General features: G+C 46.2%; 1 protein-coding gene across 1 annotated transcript; it reads right to left on the bottom strand.

Annotated features, from left to right (window-relative positions):
* Positions 1-10,996: 10,996 nt before the first annotated feature.
* Positions 10,997-16,457, bottom strand: LOC135909182 (uncharacterized). The gene is made up of 3 exons (XM_065441008.1): positions 16,411-16,457; positions 12,218-12,490; positions 10,997-11,083 (listed from the first exon to the last, which is right to left on the bottom strand). Exons 1-2 carry the CDS (start codon positions 16,420-16,422, stop codon positions 12,230-12,232), a joined length of 273 nt encoding a protein of 90 aa, XP_065297080.1. The 5' UTR covers positions 16,423-16,457; the 3' UTR covers positions 10,997-11,083; positions 12,218-12,229.
* Between the last annotated feature and the right edge of the window lie 3,404 nt (positions 16,458-19,861).

Here is a 19,861-nt window from a genome sequence, read left to right as displayed (position 1 = left end):
CTACATTCCTTTAATAGGAGCATTGATTTCCGCAAGTAGTGAATTCCGGCCACAAATACCTCGACGAGGAATATACTTCAAACCATGTATGTACATTTTGGAAATTTTAGTGTGGTCCTGCCAGTGACGATTTAAAGATTTACGTGAAGTCACGAGGAAATGTACAGAAGGCGGAACAACGTATATTTCCCAGTCAATCTAATACCGCTCAATACGGTGTTCGCAAGGGAAGGTTCACTGAACAAGCGCTTTTAGCTCAAAAAGAAATTATACTGGAAGCCTTTGAAGAAAAGGAGCACGTAGCTGACTTGTACGTCGATTTTTCAAAGGCATTCGACCTCCTAAATCATACAACGTTGCTAAATAAACTGGAATGTTACGGAATACGAGGCTCGCCTTTAACACTTTTAACTTCTTATCTCTCCTACCGCATCCAAAAGGTTTCTATAGGTAATACTTTACCTACACTTAAAACAATAAGCACTGCGGTTTCCAAAAGAAGTATTCTGGCACCACTGTTCAATTTTAGGTCAATGGTATTACTAGCATAAAGCAAATACCAACATTCATCATGTACGTGGATGACACAACAGTTCTATTTCGTCAAGCTTATTGCAAGTCGCTTCAACGCGACATAAGTGAATGCCTTGAAAATTCCAGCACATGGAGTACATTGAACTCATTAGAAATAAATGCTAACAAAACCAAAGCCGTTCTTTGCACTCCGAGACAATCTACCGCCGCATTAACAAGAAACCTTATTCTTAACAATTCTCCTGTGGAGGTCGTTGACTCAATTAAAACACTTAGAGTATACTTTCATAAATATGTGTCATGGTATAACCACATCAATTACATAATTACTTGGATACCAAAAGCTTCCTGCATATTGGCGAAATTCCACTTTTTTTCTACTATCTAATATTAAATTGTCTATCTAGTATGCACTGTTTGCCTCTCACTTGAATTATTGCTTACTTGTTAGGGGTAAAACAACTTTAACAAACCTAAACCGTCTGCATACGCTTCAAAAGAAAGCACTTCGACACATAGCTGGTGAGCCTTTCCACGCCCATACTGAACCCTTTTCAGGTGCTTTAACCTTATCTGCGTTCCCAGTCCTTACGAATATACACTGGCAATAAAATACAAACATAATATTATCACCTCTGAGAAGATGCTAAATTCTAGTGCTCATTTAACATTGAAGACACGCATTTACCCTACACATCATACATATATTTGGAGCGTGCCATATACCCGTACGTATTGTGGTACGCAGATGCTTCGACACACTCTCCCTGTTCTTCTCAATTATCTGCATGGGAACGATATTGCAATAGAAAATGTAAATAAAGAAGCCTCACGGGCATTTTTTGTTACGCAATTGTAGGACACCTTGTATTTATATTGTATATGTTTTGTATAATTTTCTCATTTTACACTCATTCACACTGTTGTATGCTTTATATTCTTTTGCAATCTTTTATGTTACTCACACATGTGCTTGTATCACAATTGTATAATAATTACCAATGAACTGTATTGCTAAGGACATTTTATTCTTTTGTTTCTCTGGTCACTGCGGCTGTCTGTCATGTAAACGGGGGCCTGAACCTTCGCAACGTGAACTAGGTTTCACTTTTCGTTCAGGTCTCCCTCCATTTCTTTATAAAAAAAAATTATTTGATCTGATTTCATTAGTTGCATGCCCTAAGAACATTCAGCTCAGAGGCTCCAATCAAAATAGGCTGCAAGAAACACAGTGCTTCCTTCCGCAACCAATACACCACATTTGATAGGGTTTCTTGCACTAAAAAAGTCAAATTTGAGTGATTGCATAAAGCAACATTCCTCGATTGCGGATTATTAATAATCGCCGACGATTGTAGAATTTCAAAAATTAAAGTATTAGGTTTACAACTCTATAATTCATCATTAAAGGCGATATCACATTTCGGCACATTTACCCGAAACCATATCTAACGTTGACAAAATCTATGCATTATACGCCGCTCAGATGTATACCATAATTTGTTAGTAGAATTTTACAAATAGCTTTGCAAGCTCTTGCGAAATTCACGTAAGCTGTACATGCATATATCAGCTTTGTCCGGTTTAGATGCGCTAGCAGATGTAGTTCACAGAACAGTGATATCTGATTTTGATACAGTGATTTTAATTTACAAACTTCGACCTTCTAATTTTTTTACAAAGTTACAAATTTTCGGCCATACTTGTAAAAAGATTCCAAGCCCAAAATAGAATACTTGCTGCCCAGAGTCACTAAAACTTAACTTTCTCTCAAAGGAAACACATTTCGTCAAAATCGGTACAGTGGTAGTCACATCCACGCACTGCATCGTTTCACACGTGCTTGAATTGTGGCAACGCAGTTGACCTCGAGGTAAAGCTTCCTCGATATAGCAAACTAAAGTATTGGCAGTTGCAACTGGCTACCAAGTTATTACTGGTGAGAAGGTCCTACTGAAGCTTCTGACTTTGAGCAGTGTCACTTAAATTGCGAATAGATAGGGCAACATGACTCGTTAGCTTTCGTCTAGTCCCACTTCCTATAAGTTCCCCCCACCCCCTATCGTTACCCTGGCCAGACTACACATCACTGTCGTGCAAGAGAATGGCTCTAGATCCGCGAGGACCATCCTATAGAACGACAGGCTTTTCAATGTCTCCGGCCTTTGTGTTGTTTGCAATCCTATCCATGGATGGCACTGTCACTATCAGTGTGCTCTATGGCTTTCGCTGTCCTAGCAGGAACTCCCGGGCACTGGTGACCTTCTTTCGGTGGATGCCTGCGGCTATTGATTGCGCATCCTCCACCATTCGCTTTAGTTTGTTTATCTACACGAACATTAGCTTCATATTATGTGCTCACTGTTCCAGCGTTACCGATTGAGCGCTCCATGTGGTACTTTGTTGCAGTGATATCTGCTGTGGTGCTTTGGGAGCGTGGTCCACAATTGCTATAGGATGTTGTGATGTGATTGTATTTACAATGCGCTTCAAAGATTCAAACTGGGCTCGTAGCTCGGCTAAATTGCTACGAAGCAGGTATTTTTTCTTCCACTATATTCTTGTACTCTGCGTGTTATGCGATTGGCGTTTTTGTATTCTTAGATTTGGAAGTGGGAAGGGCGCTTCGCGCTGTTTGATCCGCACCGATGGCACCGGCTGTTGGAATCTCAGCGCGGCCACCAGCTGTTGGAACCTCAGTGCTGACGCCCGTTATTGCAACTGGGTCGCAAGCCCCAAGGGTAGCGTTGGCCTGGCGGCCTGGGGCACACTGGAAGCATCCGAAGGTCCCAGCAAAGCATGAGGCGACTGCTAACAGAACAACGTGTTTATTCTAGCATCGCAAAGAGCGGGCGGTCGGTCGACCGAAGTAGAGAGACGGGAGAGCACGTTACTCAACAGCAGAAATCGGAGCCTCTCTCCTGGCGTCCGGGGGCAGCTGCTCTTATACTCTTGGCGTCGCGGGCAAGAAGGAAGGTCACGAGATGACACCACGTGACAGCGAGGCACGGACGGACTGACAGACATGTAGAGACAAGGAGGTGACGCATCAGCCGGGCCGGCGCCGGTCAGACCTCCTCGCTTCACACTGGGGGAGCTCCTCTCCCCAGCTGCCGCTCTTTGACAAGCGTGGGCACACACACACACACGCACACACAAAGACACGTGGCACTGAACATGCCGGGACGCGCTCGGCGGGGATGCGTCGCGGCCGCTCCGAACGGGCCAAAATGTCCGCCGCTTGGAACGAAGCCCCGGCGTCCGTTGCATTCGCGCCGGCCATATCGCGCGTCGTAGGCGAAACGTAACAGACCGCCCCGCCGGGGGAGGGAGATCCCGATGGTCAGGGGACTGCATCCGCTGTCCGGAGGGATGTCGCTCGATGATGCTCATAACCGAAGTCGGTCGTCCCTCGGCGTTTCTTGAGCGCAGCGCACCGAGAAGGCCTCGTTCTCACGTTCAGGTTCACACAGGACACTGCAAAGTGACTTCGGGAGAGTTCTCATTTTTCTCTCCTTCCCAGCAAGCGTTAGAACTACGCCGAAACTCAGCCGCTCAGTCAGCAAGCATGGCACAACCCTCACTAAGCCATGCCAGGCTCTTTCCCCTTTTATACTACTGCCTAGTTCCTTACAGTAGTCTATAGCAGCACTCAGAACGCGTCCACAAATCGGAAAATTGCACTAGAAAGCACATCATCACTTTGAAACACTACACAAAAGCAATATGTTAAAAATCCTGCCTCAGGAAGAAAAACATCAATAACAAACAATTTTGAGGCTGATTCCCACGTTAGGGGCTTCGACTTAAGCCATCGGCGTTACCGTTGAGACTCCCCTTTTTGTAACGCACCTCAAAGGAATGTTATTGCAAAGCGAGGCTCCAGCGCAGGAGGCGGCCATTTGTGGAAGAGATAGTCTGCAGCCATTGGAGAGGGCAGTGATCCGTCTCGAAACATGCGATGCGGAGATCGCAGCGAGCGACCGTACACCAGCTCAGCTGGCGAAAACCCCGTAGCCGCATGCGGCGCGGTCCTCAATGCAAACATCACCCCAGGCAGAAACAGTTCCCAGTCAGTTTGTTCTTCAAACCACAATGCTCTCAACACGCGCTTCATGACGGAGTGGAGCTTCTCAACGGAATTCGACTGGGGGTGGTGCACTGAGCTGTGTAACAGCTTTACCCCACACCTTTCGAGAAAGGCTGTCGTCAAAGCGCTAGTAAACACTGTGCCCTGATCTGATTGGATTTCCGCAGGAAAACCAACTCGCGCAAATATGGACAGTAGTGCATTGACTATCTCAACTGAGCTGAGTACTTTAAGCGGCACTGCTTCAGGGAACTTTGTCGCTGGGCAGATCACAGTCAAAATGTGTCTGTACCCCGTGGCTGTTACCGGCAGAGGTCCCACTGTGTCAATAACGAGCCGTCTAAAAGGCTCCGTAATGATAGGCACCAACTTCAACGGCGCCCTCGATTTGTCCCCTGGTTTGCCCACCCGCTGACAGGTGTCGCATGTCTTCACAAAGTGGTCTGCGTCCCGAAAACACCCTGGCCAATAGTACTCTTGCAAGAGACGGTCCTTAGTTTTCTTAACTCCTAGGTGTCCGGACCACGAACCCCCATGCGATAAGCGCAACAGATCCTGACGATAGCACTGAGGCACGATCAGCTGATCGAACTCCACTCCCCTGCGGTCTATATACTTCCGGTACAGGACCCCACCTCTTTGCACAAAGCGAGCATTTTTCTTGGCGACACCTTCCTTGACAATGCAGCGTATGTTTTCTAGGCTGCCATCCTTCTTTTGCTCGGCTGTCAAAGCCGACCGGCTGACTTTTAGCAACCTATTAAGTCCGTCTGACGTAGGCGCGATGAGCAAATCTTCAGATAGCTCTTCTAACTTTCCCGTGTCGGGAATTTCTTCTCCAGTATCTGGTGCCTTTAACGCTACAGGCTCAATTTTATTCAGTTCGGGCGTGCTCTGAATATCAGCTTGCTGCGCCTCTGACCCTTTCTCATCGTTCGACAACGTCGGCCCCGCAACTACCGCCTTTGCAGCGAGCTCCCGAACCTTCGATCTGGTTAAGGCCTGAACGCTAGCCTCACCAAACAAAAGCCCCTTCTCGCGCAGGAGGTGATCGGACCTGTTCGAAAATAGGTACGGGTACTGGGCGGGCAGCATAGATGACACTGCCGCCTCCGTCTCAAGTGCTCCGAAAGGACCTTCAATAAGCACTTTTGCTACGGGCAGACACACGCTATGAGCTTCCACGGCTTGCTTGATCCATGCGCACTCGCCCGTGAACATATCGGGTTCTACGTAAGAGGGGTGAACTACATCCATCGTAGCTGCGGAATCGCGAAGCACTCGGCACTCCTTCCCGTTCACGAGGAGGTCTCGCATGTAAGGCTCGAGAAGCTTCATGTTCTCGTCAGTGCTGCATAACGACAAAAAACACGACTTTTGTTTTTGTTTCTGGACACTGCGCCGAAAAATGACCCGGCTTCTGACACTTATAACAAACGCGCGCTTGCCTCGTCTCGAACCGCTTTCAGCGTTCGGCTTCGGTTTCCGCCGTCTCCTTACGTTCGGTCGGACTGCTTTCACTCGCATCCGCACTACGTGTGTCCCCCTTTGCTCTCATGGGCGTGAACTTCGGCCTCTCAAACTTGGAGCCAAATTCACCCTTTTGACCGTCCTTAGCTCCGCGAGCCCGACGCGTCACAAACTCTTCGGCTAGCTCAGCGGCTCTAGCCACCGTACTAACGTCTGGCCTATCCAAGACCCAGTAGCGCACGTTCTCAGGTAACCGACTATAAAACTGTTCTAGCCCGAAACACTGCAGAACTTTCTCGTGGTCACCAAACGCTTTCTCTTCTTTGAGCCACTCCTGCATGTTTGACATTAGCCTGTAGGCAAACTCTGTATATGACTCACTTTTGCCTTTCTCATTTTCTCGAAACTTCCGACGGAACGCCTCCGCGGACAGCCTGTACTTTTTTAGCAGACTCGATTTCACTCTGTCGAAATCCTCTGCCTCCTCTCTCTCCAAGCGAGCGACTACGTCGGCCGCCTCGCCGGGTAACAAAGTGAGCAAGCGCTGTGGCCACGTTTCCCGAGAGAACCCCTGCTTCTCGCACGTGCGCTCAAAGTTAACCAGGAACAAACCAATGTCCTCTCCAAGCTTAAACGGCCGCATCAGGTCAGTTATTTTAAACAATACTCGTTCTCCTGCACCGTGTGCCTGACTTCCATTACGAGCGCGTTCCATCTCCACCTCGAGACGCTTCATTTCCAAAGCGTGTTGACGGTCGCGCTCTTCTTTTTCTTTTCGTTCGTTTCGTTCAAGCTCATCTTTCTCTCTCTGTTGCTGTTCTTTAAGTTCGCGTTCCTGTCTTTTTGCCGTCTCCCTCTCCTTAATGGTCTCAAGGCATTCCGACAGCTCGTCATCCTCAGCTCCTAACTCAAGAATAGCCCTTAGCAGTTCTGGTTTTCTGAGTTTGTCTGAGACATCCAGACCCAACTCTCTTGCAAGCTCCAACAATTTCGGTTTGCGCAACGACTTCAAATCCATGGCTGCTCTGAATGCTGCTTTCTCTACTGCCTACTATTGTCTTGCCGCAACTAACCCGGCAGCAACGACAACCACAATTACCAGCTCTGTTTCTGACACTAACAAAAGCCTGGCAAAACTCAGAAGAAGAAAGTCCCGCACTCACCAAACCTCGCAGGCAAGAATTCAGCGCAGTCGTTCCGCTGCAGGCAACCAGTCATCACACAGGGCTCGTTGCACTGCTCCCGGATGGTCGTTGTGCTGCTCAGCATACAGTCAACCGCATATCTTCGCTGCTGGCCTCCGTTGTCGCGATCCCACCGCTGCCACCAGATGTTTGATCCGCACCGATGGCACCGGCTGTTGGAATCTCAGCGCACCCACCAGCTGTTGGAACCTCAGTGCTGACGCCCGTTATTGCAACTGGGTCGCAAGCCCCAAGGGTAGCGTTGGCCTGGCGGCCTGGGGCACACTGGAAGCATCCGAAGGTCCCAGCAAAGCATGAGGCGACTGCTAACAGAACAACTTGTTTATTCTAGCATCGCAAAGAGCGGGCGGTCGGTCGACCGAAGTAGAGAGACGGGAGAGCACGTTACTCAACAGCAGAAATCGGAGCCTCTCTCCTGGCGTCCGGGGGCAGCTGCTCTTATACTCTTGGCGTCGCGGGCAAGACGGAAGGTCACGAGATGACACCACATGACAGCGAGGCACGGACGGACTGACAGACATGTAGAGACAAGGAGGTGACGCATCAGCCGGGCCGGCGCCGGTCAGACCTCCTCGCTTCACACTGGGGGAGCTCCTCTCCCCAGCTGCCGCTCTTTGACAAGCGTGGGCACACACACACACACGCACACACAAAGACACGTGGCACTGAACATGCCGGGACGCGCTCGGCGGGGATGCGTCGCGGCCGCTCCGAACGGGCCAAAATGTCCGCCGCTTGGAACGAAGCCCCGGCGTCCGTTGCATTCGCGCCGGCCATATCGCGCGTCGTAGGCGAAACGTAACAGCGCACAGCTCCCCTGTCTATTTTGAGGGAAGCTGGTGCATGCCTAGGACCACTGACGGCTTGTTTCTAGGACCTCCTCCTTTCTTATCGCCTGTTGTGGCTGCTAGGGAATCCTGGGTCGGGATGCCGACTGTTTTCTCTGGAGCGGCTGCCCAGACCAAGTACGGCTCCGCGACGATGAACGGGTGCCTGAGCGGCTGCGACGATCTATTGTTGGATGGAACTCCAGCTCGGAGTACGGGATCACTGTAGCTGGGTCTTTGTTTCGTCTCTTGGACCGTGATCTTGATATACGTTCCAGTGGCTTTAGTTTTAGGATTTTCGGACATGTGAGATTTCTCGTTGGAGGATCACTGCCACAAATGTGCGTTCGGGGGTGTATGCGTGTCCATCCGCAGGAGCCCGCACCCCGCACGAGCGGCCACATGTGCGTCGGGCTCTGGACACACGTCGGTGCGATGTTCCACGATGCCACAGATACAGCAGAATTGTACCGCAGTTCGGTAGGGGGTGCAGAGTTTCTCCCCCCCCCTCCCCCGAAGTAATGAACACACCTTGGCATTAGGCTGCCTAAGGAGGTTAGCAAAACACTTTGCGAGTCGCTCAGCATACTTGCGCCGATCAACTTCAGCTACTAGGCTCGAATACGTAGATTCGATCGCAGCAAGCCAGTACGGGTGTGAGCTTCTGTCCCGTGGATCAGTCCCAGCGTCGTGTCTTCTCCTGCCGTGACATACGCATCGACCGGGTGTGGTTGTCCGTTGATGTTAAAGATGGTAATGGCCTGCATGACCTTGGTCGTATCCCGATTCGGGGTGCATATCACCGCAATGTTGGAACCTGACTTGATTCTTAGCATAAAATTGGTGTCGGTGGTGCTGTCCTCGCACACCTACATGACGGCTCTCGCTAGGGCCTGAGTGGAAACATTCTTGACCGGAAGCCCTCGGTTTGATCTCATGACCACTTTCAGGTGACTCTTCGGTAGCAGCGGTAGACGTTTGAGTTTTGAGCGTCCGCGATGCGCCTTGGGTTTGGATGAGTTGGTATGCGGACTTGATGGTGGAGCATTTCCGTGCGTGTAGCGTCGCTTCTGAGCGCGATTTTTATCCTTCACAGAAAGAACGTTCTCGCATCCTCTTTCTGCTTTCGTTTCGTCAACCACAGTAGTGATTTTCATATTGTCGTTTATCGTAGCTGTCTTACTGAAATCGCGGTGGCGCGTTGGATCGGCCACCTGAGATGCAGTGAAGTCCATGTCTTCTTCCATTCGCGACGTTGTAATTGGTTGCAGGTTCGACGTCGCTGCCGGAGTCCTTAAGGACATTTCTGCCGCTGCTTTTAATTCTTGCCGCTTCTGTGAGCTTCATCCTGCAAATGCATTATTTTATGTCCCTGATAGCCGTTTCAGCTAGCCCATTTGCGGCGGGATGATAGGGCTCAGTAAACCGTAACTTGATGTTACGCTTGTCAGCCCATTCCTGAGCCGACGACTCCGGAAGGCAGGTCCATTGTCGGAGACAATTACTTTTACATTATCAAACATTTTCCTGTTGAAAAAGGAATTTACGCTGTTAGGATCGTCTTTACCAGGCCTTGTTGCAATCATCTTGGTGCACTCATCAATGCACAACAGGAAGGCTTGTGTCTTAACTCGTTCAGACCTTTTTCGTACTTGCGCTAAGTCTAGATTAATAGCCTCAAATGGCGTGTTAGAATATTGTGGTATAAGCATTTTTTGCGTCCGTTGTTTCAATTCAACTTTGGTAATCTGGCATTTATGAAATGATAATACATAGTATGCTGTTTCTTGCTTGATATGAGGCCATAGAACCTTTTTGTCAATTTCATGTAGGTTCTCCAAAAGCCATCATGACCTCCTGATTCGGGGCTATGATCATACAGTTCGAATATTTTTGAACCAACGAAGTAGGAACGGCAACTATTCTATTATTAGGGTACTGCCAAACCTCGGTTCCTTCCCATATCTTTGGGACCTTTGCCGCTTCATTCTTATCTGGAAACATAATGGCTAATCGCGACATTGCATCCGCATCATTCATAGAAGCTCCTAGGCGATGAGCTACTACAAACTCAAATTGCTGAAGTTCACCCAGCCAACGGGCTATTTTTCCTTTCAGTTCGGCTAGCTTCAATATGTACATTAGTGCTTCATAATGTGTGTATAGCTTGAAATTTGCACCTTCTAAATATGAACGAAAGTAGCGGACGGCTTTTAAAATAGCGAGAGCCTATTTTTCTGTCATGGTATAGTTCAATGCCGTATTATTAAATGTGTAGCTGTGGTATCACTACTCCACGAAGCTGTTGCTTTGGTGGTTGTAATGTGTCTCTCTAGTGATATGCATTGGTATTCCATTCGAAGGGCAGCGAAAGTTCTGGTAAGCACAACACAGCATCGGAAGAAATTATCATATTGCGGACACCGTAGCTAAGGATTGAAACTATGATCTCCTTTTCCGCAGCGTACTACCATAGCCACATAACCAAGGTCACAATTTCGACTTCCTCAATGTCCCTTCTACCACTAATAAATCGGCATAAATGTTTTTATTTTGAGGTGCTGACCTTGGCACCCTAATTGCATTTTGAAACAGGAGAGGCAGATTACAATGATGAGCCGCCTAAACAAAATGCACTGCATTTTGAATGGCGCTTGTATGGACCGCTTGGTATAAACTTGGCGAAAAGAGGGATTTTGGTGCACACAACAAGTGACGACATACACTGCGTTTGTGTGCGTGGTTTCAGGTTGTCCTGTTGAAAAATGTATTTCTTCACCAAAACCACATTTAGTTTCTGCATTCTGCCATTCTTACCTTTGTTCGTTCAGGTATTTTTTTCTAATACAGACAGGGCACATAAGGAGTTCGGTGGAGGTTGTTTATTTTGATCTAAATACATGTTTTGTACACTTTGACTGTCTTTTCCTTGTGTTGTCTTTCGCAGCGAAGTTACACTGAAATCGAATAAAACAGGGGTTCAAATGAGAATTGATAAGCTCTGCAATATGCACTGCATTTGGTAAGTCACGATTACACAACATGCATTGTGATTAGGATGGAACATATTACTATACAGCTGGCGCTATGGGTTCGTCTAAAGGCAGTGATTGTTTTAGCAGCACTGATTGTGACGTCCGGTTATGCATATGTAGTCGCGGTCTTAGCGACTATACCTCATGTGTCCATATGCACCTGCCTTTCACAGCGCTTTACTTAGACAAAAAAAAACAATAGCCTTGCAGCGGGCATTGGCATGTACGAAGCATAGTTTTTCAGTAATTTGATATAAACGTTTAAAAACGAAGCTGAATATTTGAGCATTGCACAAAATGGTAATACCACTCAACATAAATCTTCTTTAGGTATACTTTAGCGCTTATATATTTTCTCTATCGGATACTTTGTAACTAACAAGACCAAATGAAATGACGAATATTACTATGGAACCCCTATAAAAGGCCATTTAGGGTGAGGGATAACACGAGTCCAATGAAATCAGGCAACGAGAGCAGTAAGATTATGACTGCGGTGAGGTGTAAAGGGGTGTAACCGAAAGACAAATGTCTCACAAGAAATATTCGAAAGCCACCACCTCTATCAAAGATCACGACCCGTTCTGTTGCGCATGTGCATTAGTAATAATCGATATTATTAAAACACTGCATAGTGCCACACGTATTGAAAAAACCTTGCTTTTCGCTTTCCTTCGGCAAGTATCTCTCTATTCAGTTTGCTAAAATGTTCCATAATTCACAAAGATGTATTTTGTATAGAAAGCGTGAAATGCGGTCTTTTTTCGCAAGTCGCTATACGCATTCATCTACGGCATGGTAGTTTATCCCTACAAGTACTGAAAGGAAATATCCCTTGAAGGGGGGTCGGAAATGACCCCATTGCTGCTGAGGTTTTCACGCAATAGAAATCTCGCAAGAAAAGCTTTATCTTGAATGCATACTTAATTCCCTTTATGTTCAGCTGTTCATGAAAAACGGGGCTGAGAGTTTTTTAGAGGAAGAGACTTTCTGTATTCCTAACGCGATAAAGCGTCTAAAAATCATTACTGCGAAATATAAAACTCTGACACGTACCCTTAGGCCATGTCAACCGAAGTGACCACCATGGACTCCTCCGTAACTACCAGCGTAGGAACCAGCGTAAGAGCCACCGTAGCCACCACCATGGACGCCACCAAGACCGCCGCCAAGACCTCCGCCAAGGCCTCCTCCGTAGCCACCACCAAGGCCACCACCGTATCCGAGGCCACCACCATGGCCCAAACCAATGCCTCGTCCGAAACCTCCGCCAAAACCACCGGCGAGGACCGTCGAGACGGCGAGGCAAAGGATAAAACCAATGGCCAGCTGCGAAGTGACGCATTACCTCTTTCGTTACCGCGAGAAAATAGTCGTTTTTTCTAGGTCTCGGAAGAAAATTACTGACCACTGAAAATAATATTGCATCACACTTTGGAGCATATCATGTTGTCCATATTGAAATGCTATTTCCAAGTACATGCGATTCCAAACAGAGAAATGAATGGTAAAACAAAATTCTAGGGAGCGCCATTTTTCGCTGCCAGTTGATAAAAACAGCAACAAAAAACATATCTCCAAAAACAATAATATCAAAGGAAAGTCAGAATATAAATTTCAAAGGTAAATAAACCTGAAGGAGTCTCTCAAAAAATAAATGCTCGGTACACCGACGTTCTTCGGATACAAAAAAGAAATTAAGACCAGTTCATCGCTCATGGCATGCGGTGAAGCAGTTACTGGGTTTTGTGAAGCATAGGTGCACTACACAATTTTCCCATTAAACATCTGGTTTTTCTTCAACTGTGCAGTCCTCATAACGTATTTTTCATTTCCTCCTTTTCGGCATTTTCCGAGGATTGTCCGATGAGAAGTCCCAGGAACGTACTCCACCAGTTCGTCTAAATCATGCACCTCTTCCAGGGCCGACCATTTCCAGCGTAGCTGGGCAACTTCGAGATTATGCATCCAAGGACATCTGTTTGCATTTTTGCATATTGTTTTTATCACTCCTGCAGGTAAGAAGAGTAGAAAGGAATCCCACGCCGGGGGTTGCAAACTGTCTTGCGCCGAAGCGTTCTTGCGGTTGTGCAACCTAATAGAACCAATAGATATATGGTATAACATTAGGGAAAGAAAGAGATGGCAGCTACCACTCTCCCGTACTAATTATGGATCAAATTGGCTATCCAGTCGCGTCCCATCCTTATTAAATAAACTTCATGAAAACGGTATAGAGATAACTGACACTACTAGGAAAACATTACGAGACTTCCTAATTCAAACTGAGTAATTATTTTCTTAACGTTACTTTGGCTAGGGGAAGTCACTACTTGCCTCCTTTAAATTAAGTAGTTTCTCATTTTGATGGCATTTTAGCATATAGGATGTAACCTGCAAGAAATTTACGCACATCTTCATTTGTTATCTATGTTTCTGCATGTCAAGAAAACGTTCTATGATGAATTTTACAGCAGTTGAAAATAATTATGTATTTCTGTTATATACTGATATTCATATATGTCATTTGTACTGTATCATCTTGTATCACTGATTGTACGTTTCGCCTCACACGTTTTTCACTTATACATTTGTGCATTGCATACACTAAAGTGCAGAAACATTATTCTGTCCCCGTTGTCATGGATATGGGCAAGTACCTTGTCAAGCTGCTAAAAAGGAGCTTTTAGTTCTTGTCCTAGTGTTCATTTTTTGTAAATGAATGAATGCTAAAGATTGATTGATTGATTGATTGATTGATTGATTGATTGATTGATTGATTGATTGATTGATTGATTGATTGATTGATTGATTGATTGATTGATTGATTGATTGAATCCGTAGCGCTGGGCCGAGATGTGCCACGGGCGGCCTTCTCGGCGTGAACAGAGGTCTCATTGCTGCCGATGGCAGCACATCACAACCAAGCGATGTATGCACCCTGAAGATAATCAATAGAGCTCTCAGGACTTGCAAAATGTTTGGCAGATAAGCTCGCACAAGGAAAGAAACCCCTCAACGCCTTAAAGGAAACTCGCCGGTGAACAGCTGCGGCAGTCCAGTGACAACTCAAAACATTGTCGCCGTCTTCGTGCACGACGCTTTTCTCGCGACGCACGCGCATGAGACGACGTTATGGGAGCGACTCTCGATAATGACGCAGTGACAACGGCAGCCTGGACGTTGCGAGAGAAGCGAAATCTAAACTCTTGGGAACTGGTTGAAAGTGCCAGTTCCACATGGCTGACATGCGGCGTACCTTCATAAATGCCCTTTGGCGGAAAAAAAGTGACTTGGACTCCTAACCAAAGCATACTAGTGAACAGCTGGCTGCATTTTCAGTTATCACAGCTGAGCACTACTGTCGGATGGCAAAGCGGACAATATAAGTGAATAATTGACTTGCTGGGAGGCATTTAATTATAAATGGTTGATGCTAGTGGCTAATCGTTAGCGGCATGCTTCTTTCTCGAGCGCGGCTGAAGGTGATATCCACGCCTCTTTTCACTTCAAGACACGCACATTAGTTCATAAAAAGGTCACTCAAAAATGACAGTATCGCCGGAGCGCAAAAATTTTAACTGATTCTGAAAATTCGGCGCCTGTACTAACCACTAGATGGCCTGAAGTCGATATGAAAAGGCTTCAAAATCTCAAAATTGGCGATCCAAAGCAGCGATCACAGAGGATCAATTTGATTAGGCGTGGTAACGAAAGAGTTAAGTAGGCTCAACTTTTCCGAAACGATCTTGTCAAGGAACTCGACATCTACCCCTTTCAGAAGAATACCTTGTGAACTTGTGACCTAGAACCTTCTGATTTTATCGTCGCGCCTTACTTTCCTACGACGTTGTGATTAGTAGTGCCTTTAGATTTATGTTTCCATAGTGCAATTTAGCTCCTCCTGCTCCAACAAACATTCGTGTTCACAAATATTAGGTATAACGAGTGTAGCAAAACGACCCGTGCACTTCTCCACACTCAGCGCGGCCTTCCTGTAGGGCGCACAACAACAAGAAACGCCCAAGAGCGTCAGCCACTTGGCACGTGTTCTGTGTAACAGTGGTTCATGCCGATAAAACACGCGTTCCCACTTGCAATTTGCAGCTAAATGTTTGCGCTTTCTATCTGAATCGCTCTTGGGCGATTTTCTATGGTTGAATATTATTTTGTATGCTTACTAAATGGCGTATTCTTCCTTAAGAGATATTGAAAAGTTCAAGAGATTAGATCGTTCGAAATCTTATTTTATATTGACGTGCAAAATTTCATAATGTATCATAAATGACCACTGTAGCATGCTAAACTTCTTGCTCCATTTGTCACGTTGAATAGCCTACTTGGACGAAAAATAGTAGAGTTAGAAGAGTTCATCCGTTAAGTAACGCCACGGCAATTACATTGAGCATGGGATCAAGGTGCGCGCTCGTGCAAACTGTGCATGTCAACTTGCAGAGTCGTCAGATTGTGACAGCTGATCCCCCACACAGCGTAATGCCCTGTAAACTTCTGGCTCTTGTCAAATCTGTTTCATGCTTTTGCATAGAAAATTTAAGTTTAAAGAAACACTGGCTGTCACTTAGAGCAGGAACAAAAGCGCACCTGTACATATTGTGCCTTCAAAGCGGTGCTCCGAAGGCAATGATGGCATACTAACTTGGTAAGAAGGCGGTGTTGACACATTATTGCTTCAAGTTAGCACTCGAATCAATTTTGCACACGCATGTATAGCCGATGGTCAGTACATGTGCAATAAGCGAATAAGTGCTATTATTTCAGAAGTAAAGGTTGTAAAAATCAAACAACAGTGGTTGTCTTCAAGGAGGCAGACAAATTTGCCGATTGCAATGTACTTACACAAGCCAAATTAGCATTGTGGACACAAGAACCCCTAAATTCTGAATTGTTCATGTTCAGCCAAATGGCGATTCCCATTGCAATGAAAACGCAACCGGCTAGTCATATTCGAGATGGTCCAAACAATAGCGCGCTGTTCTTCATGGTGGTGACAAGTTGTCCTCGCCTCATCCAATCTGTCGCAAAATTTTTCGGGTTGTAAACAAATATCGCATAAAACAAATTAGTAGGGTCCAGACGAAACTCCGTTTGAAAGCCTATCGAAATAAAGGTCATGCCATGCGAAAAGGTGCCTGGGTTCACATTACTGCTTAGCTTTCAGACACTTCTACATCATAGTAATTAACAGTCTGATTGTCACATGTGTGAGATAAAACGCCATTGAGTCTCACCAAAGTCCTCATGGTGGGTGCGTGTCTTTCCTTCACGTTAGACGATGGAAAAGTGTAATCCAGTCAGCACCCTTTAGGGCCTTTTATACTGAAGTTAGCTTAGTTGGGCCAGCCTGATTAGCATAACCGCTGGTCACATACCTCGACGCCTCACTCACTTCTTCATTTTTTTTATTAAGAGGTTTGTTGAGCGCCCTGCTTATAAAGTAGAAGCTGAGCGGGATCAGCTGCACAGCGCTCCTTTTCACTTTCTCCCTTTTGTCTAGCATTTCTTTCTAACATCACGTAAAGCCCGTTAAACTAGTTTATCTACACCTGGGCGGTGGTAAGGAGACGTTGGATTTATCGGCCGTACCTGAACGAAACAGGCACGAGAACAGGATTTTATTGGCGCGAACTCTGAGAGATTGTGCCACTGAAATGAACGAGTGAATATGAACGTGCTAGTGCATGTTTAGATGGACCTCAATAAAGTTTTCCATACATCCATTCGTCTGTGAGATATTATCTTTTCTGCGCACTAAATTCCTGAAATAGAAGCATTGATTTCCCCAACTAGTGAATTCCGGACACAAATACTCGGCGAGGAATACACTTAAAACCGTGTATGTATATTTTGGAAATTCTTATCGGGGTCATTCCTGTGGCGATTTAATGTTTTACATGAACTCCTGAGGAAATATACTCAAGGAAAGGCAACGTATATTTTACAGACTTAGTTGCTTGTTCTAGGAACATTTAGCTACGAGGCTCCAATCAAAATAGATTGCAAGAGAGACATCGCTTCCTTCGGCAGCAACTACACCATATTTGATCGGGTTTCTCGCTATAAAGAAAACGTTATATTCAAGTGATTGCAGAAACCTTCATCTCTCGATTGTGAATGATAAATAAAAGCTGAAAATTGCTTAATTTGAAAAATAAGCTATTAGGTTTACAACTGTATAATTCAACAGTAAAATGTGATATGACATTTCTGCCCATTTAACCTGGGACAACATTTAACGGAGAGAAAACTTATACATTATGTGCCACTCAGATGTATACAATAATTTGTTAGTAGAATTTTACAAATAGCTTCCTAAGCTCTTGCCAAATTCACGTAAGCTGTATATGCATATATCAGCTTTGTCCGCTTTAGATACGCTAGCAGATGCAGTTCACAGAACAGTGATATCTGATTTAATGCAATGTTTTTTTACAAAGATTGTCCTTCTATATTTTTATAAGGTCGCAAATTATCGGCAATACTTGTTAAAAAATTTCAAGCCCCAAATAGAATACTTGCTGCCCACAGTCACTACAACGTAACTTTCTCTGAAAGGCAACACATTTCGCCAAAATCTGTACAGTGGTAGTCACATCTACGCACTGCGTCGTTTTACGCGTATTTGAATCGTGACATCGCCGTTGACCTCGCGTTAAAGTTTCCTCTTAATAGCAAAATATATTATTGGCAGTGTTACTTGCAACCGGCTACCAAGTAATTGCTTGTGAAGAAGTCTTACTGAAGCTTCTGGCTTTGAGGAGTGCCACCCAAAGTGCCAATTATTGAAGGCATCGCCTTCTCCAATAGATCGGGCAGCATGACTGGCTCGTTTTCGTCCAGTCTCACTTGCTTTAAGTACCCCCCCCCCCCCCCCCCATATTGCTACGTGGGCCAGACTACACATCACGGTCGTGCAAGAGAAGGGCTTTAGATCTGCTAAGACCATCCTATACAAGGACAGCTTTTCAATGTATCCTGCCTTTGTGTTGTTTGCATCCTATCCACGGATGGCACTGTCACTATCAGTGTGCTCTTGGCTTTCGCTGTCCTGGAAGGAACTCCCGGGCACTGGCTGAGCCTCTTTCGGCGGACGGCTGAGGCTTTTGTTTGTGTATCCTCCATCATTCCCTTGAGCTTGTGTATCTCTGCGAAGATTAGTTGCATGTTTTGTGCTAACTGTTCCAGCGTTACCAATTCAGCACTCGAGGCGGTACTTTGTTGCACTGATGTCTGATGTGGTGCTTCGGAAGCGTGGTCTGTAATTTGTACGAGTTTTTGTGAGGTGATGGTATCTACCATGCACCTAGAAGATCGAAACTCAGCTCGTAACTCGGATGAATTGTTACGAAGTAGTGTTTGCTTTCTTCTAATGTATTCCTGCGCTCTGGGTTGTGTGTGATTGGCGTTTGTGTATTCTTAGATTATGTATTAGATGGTGTGTAACAGATTGTGTGTGTTTGTGTATTCTGAGGGAAGAGAAAGAAGTGGCCAGAGCTGACTGGTGCTCTGTATGGTATGATATGAAGAACTTTATTTAGGTCCTGAGGGATCAGTCTGGGACTGATGCGGGCCGCTCCCACGTCGGCACAGAGAGGCCGAGCCCCTCTGCCATCACACGGGCCCTCTGGACAGCCCTGAGTTGGTCCGCCAGCACTTCACTGTGCAGCATCCGCTGCACAGTACTGCCACCACTGTTCCACTGCCACCACTGTTCCCTCGCCTGTTCACTGTTCCCTCGCCGGTCCACTGTTCACTGCCACCATGCTGCCACCACTGTTCACCTCGAGAACCATCACCAGCCAACGCCAAGCAGCGCCACAGCATGTGTTGTAAATCGAGCAAACCCCCACACTTACTACAATAAACTGAAACGCCGCAGTCCGGATTAATTTTATTAATGATGACCGGGTTAGGGTACGAACGTGTCTGTAGAAGCCTTAATGTAACCGCCTGCGGCCTATTTAATTTAGGATGTGGCAGCGGGAATGCCCTGCGCCCTAATAGTGCTTGGTAATTTCGTTGTAGGTTAACAGTTGGTCCCTGTACTCAGGAGCGGGAGATCCAGCCCCTTCAGGGAGTACACGGCACACTAATCCTCGTGCCTACCTGTGCGCCACCTCATTAAAGTTACGCGGGGCTCCCTCCACTGTCCCCATGTGCGCCGAGAACCAAGTAACTGCATGCGAAGTGATATCCCTACCCTGTAGCGGTCTGTTAGCCGGTTTCGCAACAAGTCCTCTCGAGAAGGCTGTAATCGCAGATCGCGAGTCGCTAAACACCAAAACTCTTCTTGAATCAATTAGTGCTGTGCCTCTCGCTGATATGCAATTGTTTACGTTTTTGCCATTTTCATGAGAGTCATTTCATCAAGAATGAGCAAGAAGTTGTTCCTACGACCACCTGAACAAGGTCAGTCGTCTGATTCGTCGCTCATTTTTGGGCGACGTGCCTTGAAAGCTCGCACCAGCTTGATTCCTGGAAGAGCTCAACGCCAGAAGCAATGGAATCTGACAGTGACTACACCATAGCGATGGGCTGCCATATGAAGAGGATGCGCCGTATTACGACTGAGATGGTTTCATCGAATCAGAGTGAGTAGGAATCCTTCATGGTTTCTTACGTGCCGCTCTAGATGTCACACAACATGAACTCCGTCAGCGGGTAGTTTCTAACGGAATATAT

Source organism: Dermacentor albipictus, chromosome 4, assembly GCF_038994185.2.
Source record: "Dermacentor albipictus isolate Rhodes 1998 colony chromosome 4, USDA_Dalb.pri_finalv2, whole genome shotgun sequence".
NCBI lineage: Eukaryota > Metazoa > Arthropoda > Arachnida > Ixodida > Ixodidae > Dermacentor > Dermacentor albipictus.
The sequence above is the reverse complement of the archived record's forward strand: the minus strand, read 5'-3'. Positions and strand labels throughout refer to the sequence as shown.